This window comes from Mobula birostris, chromosome 2, assembly GCF_030028105.1.
Source record: "Mobula birostris isolate sMobBir1 chromosome 2, sMobBir1.hap1, whole genome shotgun sequence".
In the NCBI taxonomy this organism is placed as follows: domain Eukaryota; kingdom Metazoa; phylum Chordata; class Chondrichthyes; order Myliobatiformes; family Myliobatidae; genus Mobula; species Mobula birostris.
The window spans coordinates 52,248,793-52,272,842 of NC_092371.1; the positions used below are offsets into that span (position 1 = coordinate 52,248,793).

At 43.2% G+C, this 24,050-nt stretch overlaps 1 protein-coding gene across 2 annotated transcripts in view; it reads right to left on the minus strand.

The window, feature by feature from the left end:
- Positions 1 to 24,050, minus strand: part of LOC140186512 (DEP domain-containing mTOR-interacting protein-like) — a 110,132-nt gene that overhangs the window by 24,948 nt on the left and 61,134 nt on the right. For both annotated transcript variants that reach the window (XM_072240904.1, XM_072240896.1), the window contains 2 exons: positions 8,163 to 8,233; positions 4,884 to 4,988 (listed from right to left, as the gene is read on the minus strand). In XM_072240904.1, coding sequence (XP_072097005.1) covers positions 4,884 to 4,988; positions 8,163 to 8,233 — 176 coding nt within the window. The remainder of the gene's footprint in view (positions 1 to 4,883; positions 4,989 to 8,162; positions 8,234 to 24,050) is intronic.

Consider the following 24,050-nt stretch of genomic DNA (forward strand, 5'->3'; position numbering starts at 1 on the left):
TTGGATAAGTCACCGGGACCGGACAGGATGTACCCTAGGCTACTGTGGGAGGCGAGGAAGGAGATTGCTGAGCCTATGGCGATGATCTTTGCATCATCAATAAGTACAGGAGAGGTTCCAGAGGATTGGGGGGTTGCGGATGTTGTTCCCTTGTTCAAGAAAGGGAGTAGGGATAGCCCAGGAAAATATAGACCAGTGAGTCTTACTTCAGTGGTTGGTAAGTTGATGGAGAAGATCCTGACAAGCAGGATTTATGAACAGATGGAGAGGCATAACATGATTAGGAATAGTCAGCATGGCTTTGTCAAAGGCAGGTTGTGCCTTACGAGCCTGATTGAATTTTTTGAGGATGTGACTATTGTTGTTGTTCATCCTTTGTAGTCGAAGATGACCATGGCTTCAAAGTCAAATGGGAGATTGGTGGCTGTGGGTCCGGAGGTGACTGATGAGGCCAATCCGGGCCCTGAAGGCTCGCCCACATGTGGGACACAAGTGGGTGGGTGCTGTCGTGGCAGTGGATGCTGCTCGGGCCTTGCGCACAGCACGCTTTCGTTGCGCCTGACTTCAGCTGCACGGGCTCCTGTGGTGATCTTGCTGCGCCAAGCTGGACGGTCGAGGGCAAGCATCTCCCACGTGTTGATGTCGACACCCAGGCCTTTGAGGGACGCTTTGAGGCAGTCTTTATAACGTTTCTTCTGCCTCCCGACTGAGCGCTTGCCCTGACACAGTTCTCCATACAGCAGCTGCTTAGGCAATCGGCTGTCTGGCATTCTGACCACATGTCCAGCCCACCTGGCTTGGGCTTTCAGCGGGACGGTGTAGACGCTGCAGAGCCCAGCTCGTTCCAGGATTTCCGTGTCGGGGACTTTGTCCTGCCACCTGATGTGGAGGAGTCTGCGGAGACAGCTCAGGTGAAAGTGGTTGAGCTGTTTGGCATGTCTGCTGTAGACAGTCCAGGTCTCGCTGGCGTAAAGGAGGATGGTAAGGACCACTGCACAGTAGACCTTCAGCTTGGTGGTGAGGCTGAGTCCTCTCCGCTCCCAGACGTTCTCACGGAGTCTCCCAAAGCTGGCGGTGGCTTTGGCAATCCTGTTGTTGACCTCAGTGTCTATGTTCACTGCGTGAGAGAGTATGCTGCCCAGATAGGTGAAGTTGTCAACTGCCTGGAGGTTCTGGCCCTTCACCGTGATGCGCGGCTCCTGGTATGGCTTTCCTGGGGCAGGCTGGTACATAACTTTGGTCTTTTTGGTGCTGATAGTGAGACTGAAGTTGTCACAGGCTTGTGAGAAGCAGTCCATTTCACGCTGCATCTCCTGCTCTGTGCTGGCGTTGAGTACGCAGTCATCAGCAAACAAGAAGTCTCTGATGACAGTCTCTTGCACCTTTGTAACTGCCTGCAGGCGCCTAAGGTTGAACAACCTGCCGTCAGTCCTGTACCTGACGTGGATTCCTTCTTCGTAGTTACGGAAGGCATCTGTCAGCATGGCAGAGAATACCATACTGAACAGAGTCGGGGCAAGAGCGCAGCCTTGTTTGACTCCATTTGTCACTGGGAAGGCCTCCAACTTGCTGCCATCATCCAGAACTTTCATCATCATACCGTCGTGGAACTGCCGGACAATTGTGATGAACTTGCTGGGGCAGCCAAACTTCTCCATGATCCTCCACAAGCCTTCTCTGCTGACCGTATCGAAAGCCTTGGTTAGATCAACAAAGGTCACGAAGAGGTCGCTGTGTTGCTCCTGGCATTTTTCCTGGAGTTGGCACGCAGCAAAAATCATGTCCGCGGTCCCACATTCAGCACGGAAGCCGCACTGGCTTTCTGGGAGCAGACCTTGCTCAAGATGTTGGAGAAGGCAGTTGAGCAGGATGCGGGCCAGAATCTTCCCCGCAAGGGAGAAGAGGGAGATGCCTCGGTGGTTGTCGCAAGACTGGCGGTTGCCCTTCCTCTTGTAGATGTGGACTATGCCGGCATCTTTCAGCTGTTGCGGGACCTGTCCCTTTTTCCACATGGACTGGAAGAGTACAGTCAGCCTTTGCATCATGACAGGGCCTCCTGCTTTGTATAACTCAGCAGGGATTGCATCGGGTCCTGGCGCTTTGCCACAGGAGAGTTGCTTCACTGCCTTCCTGACTTCATCTACTGTGGGGAGGGTGTCGAGGTTCTTGTTGATCTCTACCTGGGGCAGGCGGGCAATGGCCTCATCGTTGATGTCGGCAGGGCAGTTAAGGACGTTGTTAAAGTGCTCAGCCCACCGATCCAGAATCTGCTTCTTCTCTGTCAGCAGCTGCATCTCATCTGCGTTGAGGAGGGGTGAGGAGCCGGAGGACTAAACACATTGATGAAGGTAGAGCGGTAGATGTAGTGTATATAGATTTCAGCAAGGCATTTGATAAGGTACCCCATGCAAGGCTTATTGAGAAAGTAAGGAGGCATGGGATCCAAGGGGACATTGTTTTGTGGATCCAGAACTGGTTTGCCCACAAAAGGCAAAGAGTGGTTGTAGACGGGTCATATTCTGCATGGAGGTCGGTGACCAGTGGTGTAGCTCGGGGATCTGTTCTGGGACCCCTACTCTTTGTGATTTTTATAAATGACCTGGATGAGGAAATACAGAGATGGATTAGGAAATTTGTTGATGACACAAAGGTTGGGGGTGTTGTGGATAGTGTGGAGGGCTGTCAGAGGTTACAGCTGGACATTGATAGGATGCAAAACTGGGTTGAGAAGTGGCAGATGGAGTTCAAACCAGATAAGTGTGAAATGTTCATTTTGGTACGTCAAATATGATGGCAGAATACAGCATTATTAGCAAGACTCTTGAAAGTGTGAAGGATCAGAGGGATCTTGGGGTCCGAGACCATAGGACACTCAAAGCTGCTACTCAGGTTGACTCTGTGGTTAAGAAGGCATACGGTGTATTGGCCTTCATCAATTGTGGGAGCAAAGAGGTAATGAAGCAGCTATATAGGACCCTGGTCAGACCCCACTTGGAGTACTGTGCTCAGATCTGGTTGCCTCACTATAGGAAGGATGTGGAAACCATAGAAAGGGTGCAGAAGAGACTTACAAGGATGTTGCCTGGATTGGGGAGCATGCCTTATGGGAATAGGTTGAGTGAACTCGGCCTTTTCTCCTTGGAGCGACTGAGGATGAGAGGTGACCTGATAGAGATGTATAAGATGATGAGAGGCATTGATCATGTGGATGGTCAGAGGCTTTTTCCCAGGACTGAAGTGGCTAGCACAAAAAGGCATAGTTTTAAGCTGCTTGGAAGTAGGTACAGAGGAGATATCAGGGGGAGGTTTTTTTTTTAAACACAGAGAGTGGTGAGTGCGTGGAATGGGCTGCCGGCGGCGGTGGTGGAACAGACTCAGGGATTTATACATGGAGCTTAGAAAAACAGAGGGCTATGGGTAAGCCTAGGTAATTTCTAAAGTAAGTATATGTTCGGCACAGCATTGTGGGCCAAAGGGCCTGCATTGTGCTATAGGTATAGGTTTTCTATGTTTCTATTCCTGCCCTGACTAGCACATGGCACTGAGAGTAATCCAGAGATTACTACATTGGAGGTTATGCTCTTCAGCCTCTTCTCTACTCCCTGTACTCACTGTGTAGGACTTCTTCCTCCTGTCTACCTCTCATTAGTGCTAAAGTACACCATGACCCCTGGTCGCTCACCCTCCCCCTTGAGAATATTCTGCAGTTACTCTCAGACATCCTAGATCTGAACACCTGGGAGGCAATACACCATCCTGGCCTCATTTATATGGTCATAGAATCTCCTGTCCATCCGCTTAACTATCAAGTCTCCTACTACTATTGCTCTGCCTGACTTTTCCTTTCCCTGCTGAGCCTTAGGCAGTGCCACAGGCCTGGCTGCTACTACTTTCCTAAGATAGGACATTCCCCCCTTCATTAGCTAAAGAGATATACTTGTTGATGAGGGAAATGGCCAAGGGGAACCCTGCATTTCCCTTATACCTTCTGGTGGTCACCGATCTACTATCTGAAGCTTGTATTCTGGGTGTGATCACCTCAGCAAAAATTTCATCTGTAAGGTTTTCAGCCTCCTGGATGGTCCTCAGTACACCCAGCTCCAGCCCCAGTCCCCTGACCATGTCAGTCAGGAGCTCAAGTTGAGTGCACTTCCTGCCGATATATTCATCAGAGAGACTGTTAGGTACCCTGCAGAAGGAGCATTCTATTGCCTTAACTACCATCCTGTTTACACTTGTTATACCTTTGGTTCTAACTTCTTAAGCTTAAACTCTACAGTCAACTAAATGATTCCAAAAGACACAACACTTAGCCTCCGTCTATTCTCGCTGAAACCTGTTGAGCCAAAGCCTCCCACTCCAACAATGATCGCTCCTACAATGGCCACTCCATTTAAACCTCATTTCTTTTTATTAGTCCTTGCTAAGTTACTAATAACCCAAGCAATCTATCGCTCTGCAGACAAGTTCTGGGAGGTCCCACTTGCTTTTTAACACTGGCGCATAAACTCCACACTGAACTGTCTCCAGCTCACTCCATGACCTCCCGCTCTGTACTGGTATTGAAAGATCTCCCATTTGCAACATAAGGAATTGCAAGGATGAGGAGGAGGGATTAGATTGGAAAACAGATTGACAACAGTCTAGCTTTGGAAAAGTGCATGGAGGATGGAATTATGCCTTCAAGCAGGCTTCAGGTTCCATGCCATACCTATCAGATTAGGGCAATTTTCCTCCACACAGCTCCATTAAAAAAATTACACCTCACAATCTTTTAATTTCCAATTTTCTCCTTTCTTGAGAACTCTTCAGTAAAGTTATTATGTAGTTTCAAATTAAGGACAGACTACTCCAAAGATTATAAATACAATGAAAAACATTACCTTTATTCCAGCTGCTGCAGCCGGCCCTCCTGGATCCACAGCTTGGATGTAACATGGCCTTCCTCCTCGTACCACAAAACCCCATCCCACTGCATCACCCACAATCTGAAATTAAGGGAAGTATACATCAATTAACCCAGCTTTATCTCAACTGCTTTATCTTTGAAATGGTGATTATTTTGTACAATAATGAGCATATTATATTGAGTCATTATGGGTAAACCTTGATTATTTGAAATCTAATTCAATGTGACTGTACTTTAGAGAGAACAGTGCCGTTGTGCTGCAGGTGTAATTGTGTGCTTCACAAAAGAGGTTGCTGGTTAGAAATTTAACAGCTTCCTTTTTTCCGTTTATCCCCCAAGTGCAAAATGGATGCAGATGTGGAAACCTCGAACAGCTAAGTGTTGCGCTCATAATCAAAAAGATGATCTTGGGCAGTAAGGAGATCTAAGAGCAATAGGTGTAAATCTCAAGTGTGCTAATTTAAACACAGGAAGTTAATTGTACTTGTAAATTTTAATTTCTAAGCCTCCATGTAAGCAAAAGAGTCTTGCCATATCTACACTCAAGAATTACGTAGGGAGTTATTTAAACCCATGGATGCTAATGTCTTTGTTAAACAAAATACCTCTTTGTTGTTCAGTTGAGAGGTTAGATTCCAAACCAAACATGCTTCAGCACTGTTTGTTAAAAGAAGTAACGTTGATAAGTTAGTTTGTACAGAGGCTCTTCAACAATTAGAAAAGCATCTATGGAAAATTCCATTTGCTGAGAAACAAAGGATAGAAGGGGTTATGCCAGTAGTTTCAGCAAAGTAAAATTACAGTTGAAATATATTAGCCACTAAACTTGTTCAAAGGGTTTAGAAGGAATGTGAAGGCAAAGCAGGTCAAAAACAATCATGAGGTATTGTATGTGTTTAGGAGTTGGAACATTATCAGTTAGAGCTCCACTTTTATGCCAGGAGCTTGAAGGTGACAACAATGTCATGAATGAAATGACTGTTCTTATTCAAGAACTGTGCAAATCAAATAAATGTAAATGTTTACAGATAACAGAAAAATGTACAAAATTAATATATTCTCACAATTAGAGTTCAAAATATTTTAATCTGAAGCTCACATTAAAATAAAGGTCTAATTAAAAATGAATTTATTTTGTTTTGGTTCTTGATCCATCAACATTGTTCATATTTAAAAAAAACACTTTGTCAATATTAGCACAGCTCACACAAGGTAACTGGCACAGGCATATGCTCACAACTTCCTCCATTCAGCTGAAGAAAGACAAATCCGCCCACTTTAACCCATAAATCGTCCTTCCAGCCACAATTTCTTAATGGCATAAATGAAGTAAAATGAACGTGCTCTTTTATCCAGTAAAGTTTCTCTGTGTCATTTATTCTGTCTGGTAACTCTTCTAATAAGTGAATTTTTTTTTGCAACATTAAAAGCACTATATGTATGGAAGCTGGTACTGTTGTAGTGGGACCTGTATTACATTTGATGCTAATGAGTTAAGTACCTGGACAATGAAAGGCCTCTGCTGCTGCTAAAATAGGTTTTAAATACCAAATGAAAATCTTCCTCGAAGCCTGTATTTGCTGTAAAGGAAGTAGGGATGAATATATTTGTGAATCTATGTATGTTTGGTTTAACTACAGCAACAAACCCAGACTTTCAAACATTCCAGCTTCCATCCTTAAAAAAATAATTGAATTAAATTCTTAAAAGAACTTAACTCTTTTTTACAAATTTAATTGGACCCAAACTCTGTATCTAAATTTTGTGCTTTGATTCACAACATTCTATTGAGAAAGAACTGAATGCTTAGGTTGCTTAGGTATTCGTTACTGGTAGTCAACTGGTTCTCATGATACGCTGCCACTTCGACCAGTTTGATTAATCAGCATTAACCCTGTGCAGAGAAACCATCTTAAAGGAAGAGATTCCTGGAGATTTTGGAAAATAAAAGCAAAGTTAAACTAGAGAAAATGAATGAGTGTCTCTGGTCAAGAACAAGCTGATTGCTTAACCTTTAAGCAAATTTGTTCTGTAAGCTCTGCTTTTCTTGCATAGTGCTGGTACAGTTATAAAGCTGTTCCTAACATAGGAGAAATTTTACCACTCTAACGCTGATGATGATTCAGTATTGTGGCGTCTGCAGTGAAGTTGGATTTCACAAAGACTCTTGTCTCACAATTCATCCTCATTTGCAGTATATATATTAGTGTCAGAATGTTGCATATCATCTCTGAAATTCATTGTGAACTTAAGCATTACAATCATCCCCAGCTAGAATTATGGCCTGGAAATTTCTGGCTGGCATTTTAGTCACTGGATTCAAAAGGAAGAACTTCTTTTTAAATATATTTCTGACATTTATCGCTTCTCTTTCTCACTGAGGCCATGAATTAATATATCTTAATCAGCTCAATGCTTCCACTAGACTAATCAGAGAAAACAAGTTTCTTTAGAATTGTATAGGATACTATAACTGTTAATCAATGCCCATAGTGTTTTAGTGAGTAAAGGTCTCAAATGTGTACATGGATCTTAAGGGCCCAAAACAGGGTTGGAGGCTGCACCTCTAACATTTAATTTCTCATTAATTTAACAAGGATTCCTCACAGATAGATATTAGTTTTTCCATGATCAGGTGTAGGCCTGCTGCCCACTTCTGCACCCCAGTATGGACTGACATAGGACAGGTAAGACTCCTGGTCTTGAGGAGAAGGTAAATGCATTGTATTCAATATTTCAGTAATATTTGATTAAAGTCGCAAATATATTGTTTGATTAGGCATTCTTTGTTTGTTTACACAATTCATTATGGGTTATATACTAGTGAGTGAATAGCATACACATCATGCTGCCACATCATATGCGAGCGCCTCCTAAAGAAAAACTAAGTAGACAAAATATGTCCCGGCTGTTGGTGTTTTTCTTTTGATTAGTTTCAGGAGTTACAAAAGGTAACTGTAAAGCCCCAACAATTGATGTTATCGGCATTAAAGAGGGCAGAATTAGGCTACAGAGATCTAATTCTCAGACTTGAAGGGACACGAATGCTGTTTCCTGAGAATACAGGCCCAGTAGTCTACAAAAACACTTCTGTAGAAAGATAAAATTGGCTCTCATACAATTTGAGATAAGCCTGTTTATCTCTCTTGTGGAAGTATTTTAATTTAGTCAATTCAAAGCTTCCATTTAGACTTTGTAACAGCTCCACTGCTCCTGTAGTAACTGTTTAAACCTTCAAGGAATGCACACTTACTGTTAATGTTTTCTTTAAGTAAGGCGCTCCCGGTGACAGGAGTTCTTCATTAGTGACTGGTCTCTTCAACACTATAACAATAACCACTAGTGAGAGTTTGCACAAAGCATGTTAACATTTAAAAAAAAACAACAAAATAACTCAATGCTAGAAATCCACTGAAACCTTTCCTGGCAGGATTTTATCAACTCATGGAAAGGTGAATTAAAGGTTAGTACAATTACAGAAACAATTAACATGTGTTCTGCTTTTATATCTCACAAAATATTTCAATGTTCTCAGCACACTGAATTGTGCTACTGTGTTTGTTGGGGAAAAAAATTCCACTTTGAATGCCTGCTTAATACACAACTCATCTCAGGCAGGAGATTGCTTCGAAATATCACCAGGGTTTCTATGCCAGCTGCAAGATTCCAGTAGGTATTTGGATGTCTGAATGGCTGCATATATATGAGACAATAAGCTGCTAAATAGTAGTTCAAATAGAGCTCTGAATAATGGCAACACCGTCCTGTCTACACAAGCCCCAAATCAAACAAACAAACCAGTCAAATGAATCCATGCTGAAGCAGGTTGCTTTTTAGCTTTGCAAAGCAGGCATGTGTTGGTAAAGGATAAAGGATGAGTCTTTTCATTCCAGGACGAAGGAGATGTCCTCTTTTTTTAAAGAAAGGGGTTTCCCTTCCTCCACCATCAACTCTGCTCTCAAACGCATCTCTCCAATTTCACGCACATCTGCTCTTACCCCATCCTCCCGCCACCCCACTAGGAACAGGGTTCCTCTTGACCTCACCTACCACCCCACCAGCCTCCGGGTCCAACATATAATTCCTTGTAACTTCTGCCAACTCCAATGGGATCCCACCACTAAGCACATCTTTCCCTCTCCATACCCCCCCACCCCCCACTTTCCATAGGGATTGCTCCCTACGCAACTCCCTTGTCCGTTCATCCCACCCAATCCTTCCCACTGATCTTCCTCCCGGCACTTATCCTTGTAAGCGGAACAAGTGTTACACATGCCCTTACACTTCCTCCCTCACTACCATTCAGGGCTCCAGACAGTCCTTTCAGGTGAGGTGACACTTCACCTGTGAGTCGGCTGGGGTGATATACTGCATCCGGTGCTCCCAATGCTGCCTTCTATATACTGGCGAGACCCGACGCAGACTGGGAGATCGTTTCGCTGAACACCTACACTCTGTCCATCAGAGAAAGCAGGATCTCCCAGTGGCCACATATTTTAATTCCCATTCTGATATGTCTATCCATGGCCTCCTCTACTGTCAAGGTGAAGCCACACTCAGGTTGGAGGAACAACACCTTATATTCCATTGGGGTAAGCTCCAACCTGATGGCGTGAACATTGACTTCTCTAAGTTCCGTTAATGCCCCACCTCCCCTTCGTACGCCATCCATTATTTATTTATTTATTATTATTATTAATTGTTTTTCTCCCTCTATCCCTCTCACTATACTCCTTGCCCATCCTCTGAACTTCCCCCCTCCCCCTTTCTTTCTCCCTAGGCCTCCCATCCCATGATCCTCTCATATTCCTTTTGCCAATCAACTTTCCAGCTCTTAGCTCCATCCCTCCTCCTTCTGTCTTCTCCTATCCATAAGACCATAAGACAAAGGAGCAGAAGGCGGCCATTCGGCCCATCGAATCTGCTCCACCATTTTATCATGAGCTGATCCATTCTCCTATTTAGTCCCACTCCCCCGCCTTCTCACCATAACCTTTGATGCCCTGGCTACTCAGATACCTATCAATCTCTGCCTTAAATACACCATATGACTTGGCCTCCACTGCTGCCCGTGGCAACAAATTCCATAGATTCACAACCCTCTGTCTAAAAAAATTTCTTCGCATTTCTGTTCTGAATGGGCGCCCTTCAATCCTTAAGTCATGCCCTCTTGTAATAGACTCCCCCATCATGGGAAACAACATTGCCACATCCACTCTGTCCATGCCTTTTAACATTCGAAATGCTTCTATGAGGTCTCCCCTCATTCTTCTAAACTCCAAGGAATACAGTCCAAGAGTGGACAAACGTTCCTTATATGTTAACCCTCTCATTCCCGGAATCATTCTAGTGAATCTTCTCTGTACCCTCTCCAATGTCAGCACATCCTTTCTTAAATAAGGAGACCAAAACTGCCCACAGTACTCCAAGTGAGGTCTCACCAGCGCCTTATAGAGCTTCAACATCACATCCCTGCTCCTATACTCTATTCCTCTAGAAATGAATGCCAGCATTGCATTCGCCTTCTTCACTACCAACTCAACCTGGAGGTTAACTTTAAGGGTATCTTGTACGAGGATTCCCAAGTCCCGTTGCATCTCAGAACTTTGAATTCTTTCCCCACTTAAATAATAGTCGGCCCATTTATTTTTTCTGCCAAAGTGCATAACCATACGCTTTCCAACAATGTACTTCATTTGTCACTTCTCTGCCCATTCTTCCAATCTATCCAAGTCTCTCTGCAGACTCTCTGTTTCCTCAGCACTACCAGCCCCTCCACTTATCTTCGTATCGTCAGCAAACTTAGCCACAAAGCCATCTATTCCATAATCCAAATCGTTGATGTACAATGTAAAAAGAAGCGGCCCCAACACTGATCCCTGTGGAACACCACTGGTAACCGGCAGCCAACCAGAATAGGATCCCTTTATTCCCACTCTCTGTTTCCTGCCAATCAGCCAATGCTCTATCCACATATGTAACTTTCCCGTAATTCCATGGGCTCTTATCTTGTTAAGTAGCCTCATGTGTGGCACCTTGTCAAAGGCCTTCTGAAAATCCAAATATACAACATCCACTGCATCTCCCTACTGGTAATTTCCTCAAAAAATTGTAATAGGTTTGTCAGGCAGGATTTTCCTTTAAGGAATCCATTCTGAGTTCTGCCTATCTTGTCATATGCCTCCAGGTACTCTGTAACCTCATCCTTGACAGTCGACTCCAACAACTTCCCAACCACCGATGTCAAGCTAACAGGTCTATAATTTCCTTTTTGCTTCCTTGCCCCCTTCTTAAATAGCGGAGTGACATTTGCAATCTTCCAGTCTTCCGGAACCACGCCAGAATCTATCGACTTTTGAAAGATCATCGCTAATGCCTCCGCCTCATTTCGGATCTCCCCCTCCCCCTCCCAAATCTCGTATTATCTCTTCTGGCAGTTGTCCTGATGAAGGGTTTCGGCCCAAAATCTCGACTGTACCTCTTCCTATAGATGCTGCCTGGCCTGCTGCATTCACCAGCAATTATTATATGTGTTGTTTGAAATTCCAGCATCTGCAGATTTCCTTGTGTATGTGTTGGTAAAATACATTTTGCTGCCTGCAGTCTGTTATTTAAATGCAAGTCTGGTATAAACATGAAAATGAGGCCTGTGAGGCCTAGACACCACCCACATCTTGCCAATTTTGAATGCAAGTTATAAATTAATTTCCACCTCTTCGTTTAGTTATTGTTTTAAAATTGCCACATCAACGCATCATACCTTCACAGCTAATATCAGCATGGGCACTTGTATTTAAGTATTAAGTTATTATTCTAATAGCTACAGAGGTCGGCACCCCAATGCCCCACACTCCTAATTATAATGAGCAGCTGCCTAGATTGTGTATACCAATGTTAGAACAAATCTTGAATCCCGAGCTTCTTGACTCAAGTGCGCTACAAGAGTGGTGATCAGCTTTTTACCATTCAAGGGCTTTCTTTGATAAACCCAATTCATGACATACGGGAAGCACAGTTTCTGACCAAAAATTGTCCAGAAATAAATTTCTAAAAAAATCCTCATGTCATATCATTCAAAAATTCTAGGAGCAATAACTATCTTTGATCACCATACCTGGTGGGATATGTATTATATGCTTTGGCTTCACTCAAAAAGAGTTAAATTGCTTTCTGTTGCCTATTAAAGCAAGTTGCTTACAAAACATTTCCAAAGAAATGTGGCTTTTTTGGTAATTAGCTTTGAATTACAAGAAATCATCTTAACTCAGAATTTAACAGGCTTTATGCTTCAGTAAACTTGGAGTTTATTGCACACACTAAATTTCAAAGACGTGATCATGCCAAACAAAGGCTGTAGATGGGAGAATAGGAACAAGGACAGGGCTGTCTAATAAATAACTATTTATGGTAATAGCCAACTATGGTACTCAAAACAACATACAGGGACTTATTAATGAGTAAAGCATGGCTGATTGCAATGTTGTTTCTATATAAAGTGGAACACTTTTAAATCCTTACTGTTAATTAATATCCATAAAACATTCCACAGCTATGAATGATCTAAACTAGAGGTTCCCAACCTGGGGTGCAGGACCCCTCCATTAATGGTAAGGGTCAGTGGCAAAAAAGAAGTTAAGGAACCCCTGTCCTAACAATAGCACAACTTCTACAGCACACACAGTCTAAACCAAATTAGCATTAGTCTATGCAAGCAGGATATGTAGATATAACAGAACTTAAGTCAACCTATGAGATTAGAAGTAAGCATAAAGGTTCATTACAGGGAAACGAGAAATCTTTAATTGTGCTGTAATTTTGCCATAAATAGTGGTTCTTCTTACAACAGAAAAAATATAATTTCTTGAAAATTAGACCTTTAATCGCAAAAATACTTTTCCATTTGCCTCAGTATTACCACTTTTCAACACAAATATTTCTTTTTGCTATTTCTTGTGGTTAAGGATGACTAGCTTCAACCCCAATTCCAGGTGTTCTGAGCTGCTCCATAAGGCTACTTGAGACCCACAGACTTTGCCAGAGATCAGGAGCAGAATATTTGTTGGGATGACAAGTGACTGGGTTAAGAGAAGGCATTGGAAATGGAATTGGCTTATTGTTGTCACATATACTGTGACAGAGTGAAAAGCTTGTCCTGCATACTGTTCAGACAGATCAGATCATTCCACAGTGCATTGAGGTAGTGCACAGAGAAAAAAACAATGCATATAAAGTGTAACAGTTATAGAGAGAGTGTCATACAGGTAAACAATAAGGTGCAGAGGTAGATTGTGAGGTCAAGATTCCACATCTACTTTGTCTACTCCTTCCCACATTCGTAAGTTTTCAATGAGATCCCCCCCCCCCATCCCAAATTCTAGTGTACAGGCCCAGAGCCATCAAATGTTCCTCATATGATAACCCCTTCAATCCCAGAATCATCTTTGTGAACCTCCTCTGAACCTTCTCCAATGCCAGCACATCATTTCTTAGATGAGGAGACCAAAACTGTTCACAATACTCAAGGTGAGGTCTCATCAGTGCCTTATAAAGCCTCAGCATCACATTCTTGCACTTGTATTCTAGACCTCTCAAAATGAATACTAACATGGCATTTCCCTCCTCACCACCAATTCAAGCTGTAAGTTAACCTTTCGAGTGTTCTGCACAAGGGCTCCCAAGTCCCTTTGCATCTCAGATTTTTGGATTTTCTCCCCATTTAGAAAATAGTCTTCACATTTATTTCTTCTACCAAAGTACATGACCATGCATTTTCCAACATTGTATTTCATTTACCATGTTCTTGCCCGTTCTCCTAATCTGTTCAAATCCTTAACAGCCGATCCATTTCCTCAACACTACATGCCCCTCCAACAATCTTCATATCATCACGCAAACTTGGCAACAAAGCCATCTATTCCATCATCAAAATCATTGATATACAACATAAGAAGAAGCGGTCCCACACCGACACTCAGAAAAAGAAGCAGTACCATACTGACACCACCAGTCACTGTCAGTCAACCAGGAAGGGATCCTTTTATTCCCACTCACTGTCTCCTACCAATCAGCCAATGCTCTAACCATGCCAGTAACTTTCCTGTAAAACCATGGGCTCTTAACTTGGGAAGCAACCTTAAGGCCCTCTGAAAATTCAAATATACAACATCCCCTGCATTCCCTTTATCTATCGTACTTGCAATCTCCTCAAAAAATTCCAACAGGTTCATCAGTCAATATTTTTTGGGAGAATCTCCTGGGAACTTTAAGTTCTCATAATTCCCATCAACTTCAACACTGCTGATGTAGACAGAATCATGTGCATTGCCCTCCTTCCTGAAGTCCATGACCAGGTCTTCTGTTTTGCTGATATTGAGGGAAGATTGTTGTCATGACACCACGTTACTTAGCTCTCCTTGCTGTATTCCACCTTATTGTTATTAGAGAGTCAACCCACTACATAATGTAATGTTGACAATTCATCAATGGAACTAGATTACAATACTCACTATGCAACTCATAATTAATCAAAGCTCACATTTTATTGTCTCTGCACAAACAGCAACGTAACTACGATGACCCCGGGCCAACCACTTAGAACATGAATTCTACCGTTCCCTCTGTATCAAAACTCACTCAGACAACTTGTCCAATTTATAGCACTGAAGTAGGGGATCTCCGTTGGCCAGACGATTGATCCTTTCTCTCCCAGCCTCTGCTTCATTCAGTATCATAACTGCTCAGGCTGTGGGCATAACCTTACCCTCCTGCCTTTTCCCAATAGCTCTTAGCTCACTAGCTATGCAAATACCTGTCTAACTGTGTCTTAACTATATTTAATGACATAGCCTCCACTACCTCCCTGGGCAGAGAATTCCACAGATTCACTACTCTCTGGGAATAGCCATTTCTCATCTATTTCCCCAAAACTTGAGGCACTGTTTTGTAGTTCTAATCTCACTTACAAATGGAAGCAACTTTCCTGCCTCTCTCTTCACTATCCCTTTCGTAGTCCCAGGCAACTCAATCTCTCCTCCTAGGTTAACCCCTTCATCTCCAGAATCAAATTTGTGAACCTCCTGTTTTTCCTCAAGAAAGGATCTGAGAACTGCACAGAGCACTCCAGGTGCAGCCTCAGCAGTACCCTCTATAGTGAAAACATAACCACTCTGCTCTGAAACTCACTTTCTTTAGCAATGAAAACCAATGTTCCATTTGCCTTCTTGATAACCCGTTGTACCTGCAAACCAACCTTTTGCAATCAGGCACAAACACTCCCAATTCCCAGTTTAAAGAACAGAATGCTGCAAACCTTCACCATTTAAAAATTCATCTGATCTTCTATTTTTCCTTACAAAGTGGATGACTTCACATTTACAAACTTCATCTGCCAAACCCTTATCCACTCAGTTAACCTCTACAGAATTTGCTTTTCCACTCAATCTAGTGCCATCAGTAAACTTAGACATACTACACTTGGTCCCCACTTCCAAATCATTGACATGCATCATGAACAGTTCTGGGGCCAGAACTGACCCATGCAGCACTCCACATCCATCTCTGTCTTCAGTTGGTTAATCAATCTTCTAACCATGCCAATATATTAGCCCCAACTCCATGCATCCTTATCTTATAAATAAATCCTTTATGCAGTACTTATCAAACATCTTCTGTAAATCTAAACGCACAACATCCACCTGTTCCCCTCTATCCACTATGCTCACTATATTCTCAAAGAATATAAGCAAGTTTATCAGCCCCACCCTCTCACAATTTCACCTATCACCTGGAGGTTCTTCCTCCCCTCCCCCCACTTTCTTACTCTGACTGCTTATCTATTTTTCCCAGTGCTAATGAAGTGTCTCAGCCCAAAACATTGACTGTACTCTTGTCCATAGATGCTGCCTGGCTTGCTGAGTTCCTTCAGCATTTTGAGTGCAAAACAAGTTTGTCAGTAAGTCTGTCAAACAGAACCTGTCCTTCATAAATCCATAATGCGTCTAGCTGATGGAACCACTCCTATTAAACTGTTTATTTCTTCCTTAATGATAGTTTCAAGCATTTTCCCAACTGCAGACATTAAGCTAACTGGATTATAGTTACCAGCCTTGCCTGCATGCTTTTTACAATAGTGACATGACATTCACTGTCTTCCAATCTGCCAAAGCCTGATCAGAGTCTAGAGAACTTTGATAAATTGTCAGAAATGTGTTTACTATAACTTCTGCCATTTCTTTCAGTACACTGGGACGTAATCCATCAGGACCAGGGAACTTGCAAACCTTTAAACCCACTAGTCTCACCACCACCTCTTTAGTGACTACAGTGGCACCATCTGCAAACTCGTAGATGGATTTGGAGCAGAATCTGGCCACACAGTCATGAGCATCCAGGGAGTAGAGTCGGGTACACGCTTGTGGAGCACCAGCATTCAGAATAACTGTGGTGAAGTTGCTGCCTATCCTTACAAATGCTGTCTGTTGGTCTGAAAGTCAAAGATCCAGTTGCTGATGAAGTATTGGCTCCCAGGCTCTGGAGTTTGGTGATGAATTTGCTTGGAATAATAGTGTTGAAGACAGAGGTGCAGTCAATATACAACAGTTTGACATAGGTGTCTTTACTATCTATTTGTGCCGGAGAGGAGTGTAGAGCCAGGGAAATTGTGTCTGTTGTTTCAGCAGTAGGCAAACTGCAGTGAGCCAGGGTTATCTGCAAAGCTGAAGTTAATGCATTCCATGAGCAGCCTCTCAAATCACTTCATGACTGTAATTGTCAGAACTACTGTGCAGTAGTTGTTTAGGCACATTAACTTATTTTTCTTGAGTACTAGGATGATAGTGGTCTTCTTAAAGCAGGTGGGAACCACAAACTAAAGTACAGAGAGTTTTAAAATGTTTGCAAACACTCCTGTATGGTCCTTCTGTGGGTTACAGTGCTTCCCATGAAGGAATTTGGGGTTCTTAATGCCAACTTAAATGCTCTTCTGCCATTTTGTGCAGTCTCATGAATTTCTTGCCAATATAGAAGCTAGAATAAAAAGTTTGTTACAGGAGTTGAGTAGTCTTTGTCATAGAGCCATCCAAGGGGTAGAAAAAATTGCAATGTCTAAACAGAAACTGCCTGAGGAACAAATTGTGTTACTATTGTGGCAGAAGCTCGCATACAAAGACCAATGTAGGTTTAAAGGTGAAACCTGCAGAAAATGCAACAAAGTAGGACACATACAAAGAGCATGGTGAGCTGACAAAGATAAATGGACTGTACAGGGAAGAGAAAAGGCAAAAAAGTCAAATTACAGTTTTAAAAAGAGTGCTAGTCTGCATGCTGTTAATGAAAAATCTGATAATGATGAGCGTGATACAGGAATAGGTAGCATTGAGATTTACAATGTTAAAACTAGCAATAGACAAGCAATATGACATACACCAGAACTGAACAGGAAATTAATTAAAATGGAAGTAGACACTTGCTCTGCTGCTTCAGTCATTCCACAAAATGAGTTTGAATGGCATGTTAAAGATACAGAACTGAAGCTTGCAGATATCTAAATAAGAACTTACACTGGAGAAAAGATCATTCCTGTGGGAATGACATTCCTAACAGTGAAATACTAGAATCAACAAGCCACGTTGAGCTTAAATGTGGTAAAAACAGGAGGGCCAGCATTGTGGGGGTGTGATTAGCCAAGTCAACTACAACTTGATTGGAGATCCATCCACAATTTGCATGCCACATCCCCTGGAATACAGTCATCTGAGAGCAGAATAAGAAAGGTAGTGAATGATGTCACAGCAGAGTTCAAGGATGGCACTGGAAAACTCAAACATATCAAGGGTAAAATAGTGTTAAATGAAAATGAAATGCCAACATCTAATTTTTACAAAGCCCATCCAGTTCCTTACACTATCCATGATAAAGTAGCCAGTGAGCTAGATCGCATGGAGGCTGAAGGAATTCTTTCCAAGGTTGATTAGAACCCATGGGTAACACCAGTAATCTCAGTAGCCAAGAAAAATGGTCTTTCAGAATCTGTGGTGACTTTAAAGTCACCATCAACCCAATACTGAAAGTAAATCAGTATCCTCTGCCCTGGATAGAGGATGTCTTTGCAAACCTTTCTGGAGGAAAATACTTCAGCAAATTGGACTTAGCTGAGGCCTACCTACAAATGGAAATGAAAGAAGAGTCCAAAGTGTTGCTTATCATAAACCTGGCTATGGTGCACCACCCCTTGGACTCATAACTACAAGGTACTCAGCTTGTGGAGCTGATAACTTCATCCTTCCTTTCTGCAACCAGCTTTCTCCAACCGAGAGGTCCCTACAGCATCACTTTTACATTGAACTCCAAATTACATCATGGATATCTGATGAGAGTCCCTTATCTAATTAAAATAACATTCTTCCCTTTCACTTCATGAAGGGACTCTGAAATGCTCCACAATAAAGGAGCACTATTCAGGACTTTCCCCTGGTTTAACTATCAGTGTGTATTTAGGGTGTGTTTGTGTACAAATGTTTCATGTAATACACACACCTCACTTAACACTTTCCTGGGAGTATTGTCTCATTATAACATTCTTGGTTCTCCAGTTTGAACTTCCAGCTGGATAAATGTGGTCAGTCAGTCAGCGGGTGCCGTCCCGAATCCAGGGTTGGCGGCTATGCACCTCCATCTTCTTCGATCTTGCAACAGCACCAAGTACAGCCTCTCCTCCAGTTTGTTCAAGCTGGCCGCCTTGGCACTGCCCGCTGCCCCCGCCGAACTCGAGCCCGAGGCCATGTTGGCCTCTAGCCGCAGCCGCGTCTTCAAGCTCGGCCCTTCCTTAAGTGGAAGCCTTGGGCAGGTCCAGGCACACGGTGAAAAGCCCAAGTTCATCATATTTCTTCTAACTAGGTGCATAGCGTACGATTCGTAGATATGTGGTGAGGCTTTAATCTCTTCCACGGAAGATGACCGTTGGCTCCCAAGGAGCTCAACCGCCCTTTGTCAGGTCTTGTCTTTTTTTAGTCCTGCTGGGTGTCCTCACACCCTCCTCACCAGACTAAGTCCACTGGGGGAGCCGGCCCAAGTCGCCGACCACTCGACCACGGATAACTGTGGTACATTTTTTAAAAAATGTTTTTTTTGGAGCTGCATGTGCCTGCGACAAGAATCCAGTGCAGATCCCACCCCTGTCTACTGTTGAATGCTGCAGTAACAGTGGCAGCCTGGCATTAGTCATCGCCCTTCACTATCGCTCTTCATCAGTGAATCACCCATGGCGTAGTCTGGGACAGCTGCCTATAAGAGATTGCTAGGGTGGGCTCGAGTGAATAATGTGGATCAGCAATCCGTTGTGTGGCTCATGGCCACATGCCAGCTGGTCTGGTGTGTGTGAGCCACTTCTGGAGTCTGGCTTCACCTGCTCCACCACACAAATCCCACTGTTTCTGCCATCACCTGATGGAAATGACCATCTTCCTTTTGTTTGACCCTGTAGCCCAGAGGTTGCAGGTTCAACAGTGTCGCCCCAACAAAAATATCTTCTCCGGTGTGGGACAGCCAAAGAGACATCGGCTGTACAATAGGCTGTGATGATCCAATCAGACTGTCTACACCAGGAGCAGTCACAGCCAGTCCCCAACAAATGCACTTTCCCACCCCAGCCTTCTCAGGCAGTTTCTGCAGACTGCACTCTGGGGCAATTCCTTATTGGATTTCAACGCAGCAGTCGGGAGGGCAGAAGCTCATATCAGGGTCCCAATAGTAGGTGTGTCGGTAATGCATCTCTTTATATATAATGCTTCAAAGGCCCTCTTCAGCATCAATTCCATTGATGCTGTTATTACTGTGATCACATGTTGAGGAGTCAGCAATGTTGTGTCAAGCTGTTCAAGAATATTTTAGCAAACGATGAGTCAACTTTTAAGAGAGGGAATATTCACACCTTGTAAAGCTGGTCACAGCTCAAATTTTGTACATCTCTGTGTGAATATATGTGATCATTTCAAATCTCACAGGTCAATGTTATTTATGTTGTAAGCAGATACTCTGTGTGTTAAATCCTGTGCTAAGCTGGTTTGAGCTGTGGGTACTGTGGAATTTGTTATTTGTTTCGATAGTCCATGTTTTATGGTTGTTTATTAACAGTAAGATTTCAGGAAGTTAGTATTTTGCATTGAAACAAAATTGTGAGCAGTTATACTTTACTCATTAACAAGGCACTGCATGTCACCTTGCAGTAGTGTAGTTGACTTTACCATAAATAGTAATTTATTACAGAGGTCTATCCTTGTCCCAGTTTCTTTCATCTACAGCCTCTGCTTGGCATGACCCTATGTTGTAATTTCATTACAAGCCTTTGAGGTTTAGGCACATGGTAGCTATTAGATTGTGTTATCATCCAAACTGCAGACCTCAACGCTTATGTACCAGTAAGTTTTCAACAGACCATGGGCTAATCGTCTTTGTTGACCTCAAGAGCCCTCTGCACCAAACAATATACAGCATTAAAAAAAAGCGGTTCCAACACCAACCCCTGGTGGAACACCACTCGTCACCGGCAGCCAACCAGAAGAGGATCCTTTTATTCCCAGTCACTGCCTCCTGCCAATCAGCCAATGCTCTAACCATGCCAGTAACTTTCATGTATACCATGGACTCTTAACTTGGTAAGTAGCCTCATGTGTGGCACCTTGTCAAAGGCCTTCTGAAAGTCTAAATATACAACATCAGCTGCATCACCTTTATCTATCCTACATGTAATCTCCTCAAAGAATTCCTACAGGTTCGTCAGGCAAGATTTTCTCTTAAGGAAACTATGTTAATTTTGTCCTATCTTGTCCTGTGTTACTAAGTACTCTATATCCTCAACCTTAACAACTAAATCCAACATCTTCCCAACCACTGAGGTCAGGCTAACTGTCTAAAATTTCCTTTCTGCTGCCTAACTCCTTTCTTAAAGAGTGGACTGACATTTGCAATTTTCCAGTCCTCTGGCACCATGCCAGAGTCCAATGATTCTTAAAAGATCATTATTAATGCCTCCACAATCTCTACTACCACCTCCTCAGGGTGTAGTTCTTCCGATCCAGGCAACTTATGTACCCTTAGGTCTTTCAGCTTTTTGAGCACCTTCTCCCTTGTAATAGCAACTGCACTCACTTCTCTTCCCTTCACCTTTCAACATCTGGCACACTGTTAACGTCTTCCACAGTGAAGACTGATGCAAAATACTCACTTAGTTCATCTGCTATCTCCTTGTCCCCTGTTATTATGTTTCCGGACTCATTTTCTAGCAATCCTATATCCACTCTCATCTCTTATTTTTTTACATACTTGAAAAAGCTTTTACTATCCATTTCTCCCTATCAAACTTCAAGATGAACTCTTTCATGTTGTGATCACCGTCTCCAATAGGTTCTTTTACCTTAAGCTCCCTAATCAACTCCAGTTCATTATATAACACCCAATCCAGTTTAGTAGAGTCGACTAGCTAAAAATCCATCCCACAGGCATTCAACAAATTCATGCTCAGCTTGAACCATTACCAAACTAATTTTCCGAATTGGCCTGCATGTTAAAATCTCCCATGACTATCATAACATTGCCCTTTTGACACGCCTTTTCTATTTCCTGTTGTAATCTGTGGTCCATGTCCCAGCTATTGTTGGGAGGCTTGTATATAACTGCCATCCAGGTCCTTTTACCCTTGCAGTTTCTTAACTCAACTCACAAGGATTCAACATCTTCCAATCCTACGTCACATCTCTCTGCTAATTTGATGCCATTCTTTGCCAGCAGAGCCACACCACCCCCTCTGCCTACCTTCCTATCCTTCCGATACAATGTGTAACCTTGGATATTCAGTTCACAACTACAACCATCCTTCAGCCATGATTCAATAATGGCCACATCATCATACTTGACAATCTGTAAAAGTGCAACAAGATCATCTACCTTATTTCTTATACTCTGTGCATTGAGGTATAACAATTTGAATGCTGTATTTGCTACCCTTTTTGATTCTGCATCCCTCATGCACTGTTAATCACCCTGATGTGAGTTGGGGTTGATGACTGAAAGATAGCAGATGGAGTTTAATGCTGGTAAGTGTGAGGTGCTACATTTTGGTAGGACTACTCAAAATAGGACATACATGGTAAATGGTAGGGCATTGAGGAATGCAGTAGAACAGAGGGATCTAGGAATAATGGTGCATATTTCCCTGAAGGTGGAATCTCATGTGGATAGGGTGGTGAAGAAAGCTTTTGGTATGCTGGCCTTTATAAATCAGAGCATTGAGTATAGGAGTTGGGATGTAATGTTAAAATTGTACAAGGCATTGGTGAGGCCAAATTTGGAGTATTGTGTACAGTTCTGGTCACTGAATTATAGGAAAGATGTCAACAAAATAGAGAGAGTAGAGAGACGATTTACTAGTATGTTACCTGGGTTTCAGCACCTAAGTTAAAGAGAAAGGTTGAGGAAGTCGGGTCTTTATTCTTTGGAGCATAGAAGGTTGAGGGGGGACTTGATAGAGGTATTTAAAATTATGAGGGAGATAGATAGAGTTGATGTGGATAGACTTTTTCCATTGAGAGTAGGGGAGATTCAAACAAGAGGACATGAGTTGAGAGTTAAGGGGCAAATGTTTTGGGGTAACACGAGGGGGAACTTCTTTACTCTGAGAGTGGTAGCTGTGTGGAATGAGCTTCCAGTAGAAGTGGTAAAGGCAGGTTCGATTTTGTCATTTAAGAAAAATTGGATAGGTATATGGACAGGAAAGGAATGGCTGGTTATGGGCTGAGTGCAGGTCGGTGGGACTAGGTGAGAGTAAGAGTTTGGCATGGACTAGAAGGGCCGAGATGGCCTGTTTCTGTGCTGTAATTGTTATATGGTTATATATGATGTGCTGTCATCTGCCTGCCCTACCTGACAGTCTGATTGCATGCTATTATTGCTTTTTCACCATCTGTCCTATCCTGAGTCCCTTCACTCTGGTTCCCACATCCCTGCCAAATTAGATTAAACCCCCTCCAACAGCTCTAACAAACGCCCGTGAAAATATTGTTTCCCCTCAGATTCAGGCGCAACCAGTCACTTTTGAACAGGTCAGACCTCCCCCAGAAGAGATCCCAATGATCCAAGAACCTGAAGCCCTGCCCCCTGCACCAGCTTCTCAGCCATGTATTGATTTGCCAAATCATCCTGTTTCTACCCTCACTGGCACACTATATAGGCAACAATCTAGAGTTTACTACCCGGGAGGTCCTGCTTCTCAGCTTCCTACCTAGCTCTCTAAGTTCTCTTTTCAGGACTTCTTTGCTTTTTCTTCCTATGTCATTGGTACCAATACATACCAGGACATCTAGCTGCTCTTCCTCCCTCCAAAATGTGTACGTGATCCGAGACATCCCTGACCCTGGCACCTGGGAGGCACCATATCTTTCGGGTATCCCGTTCACATCCACAGAGTCTCCTGCCTGTTCCCCTGACTATTGAGTCCCCTATCACTGCCGCTCCCTTTTTTTCCCCCTTTCCCTTCTTCACCATGGACCCATGCTTAGTGCCAGTAACCTGGTCTCCGTGGCATTCCGTGGGAGGTCATTCCCCACAACAGTATCCAAAACAGTATACTTATTATTGAGGGGAATGGCCACAGGGGCGTTCTGCGCTAACTGCCTATTTATATTTCCATTTGCCCCGCAACTGGCTTCCTGTAACTTCGGGGTGACTACTTCCCTGCAACTATGATCGATTATTTCCTCAGTCTTCCGTACAAGCCAAAGGTCACCAGCTGCTGCTCCAGATCCCTAACATGGTCATCAAGGAGCTGCAGCTGGATGTACTTCATGCAGATGTAGTTCCCTGGAAGACTCTGGGTCTCTCAGGACTCCAGCATCCGTCATGAAGAACACACAACAGCCATTTACTACATTAGGTACCTTAACAGAAGCGTATCCAGAGCTAATGCCTCTTTCAAACTGAAGCCTCCTTTTGAGCCAAAACCTGACCCTGCTACTCTCATCACTGGCCTACTCCCAACAATTGCCATCCTGCTTGTCCCTTCTGTACTTTTAAATAAGCGTTGCCAACCTGCAAGAAACCTCATCGCTGTGTCTGCTGCTGCTGCTGATTGGGCTGTCAGAATGATCCCGAA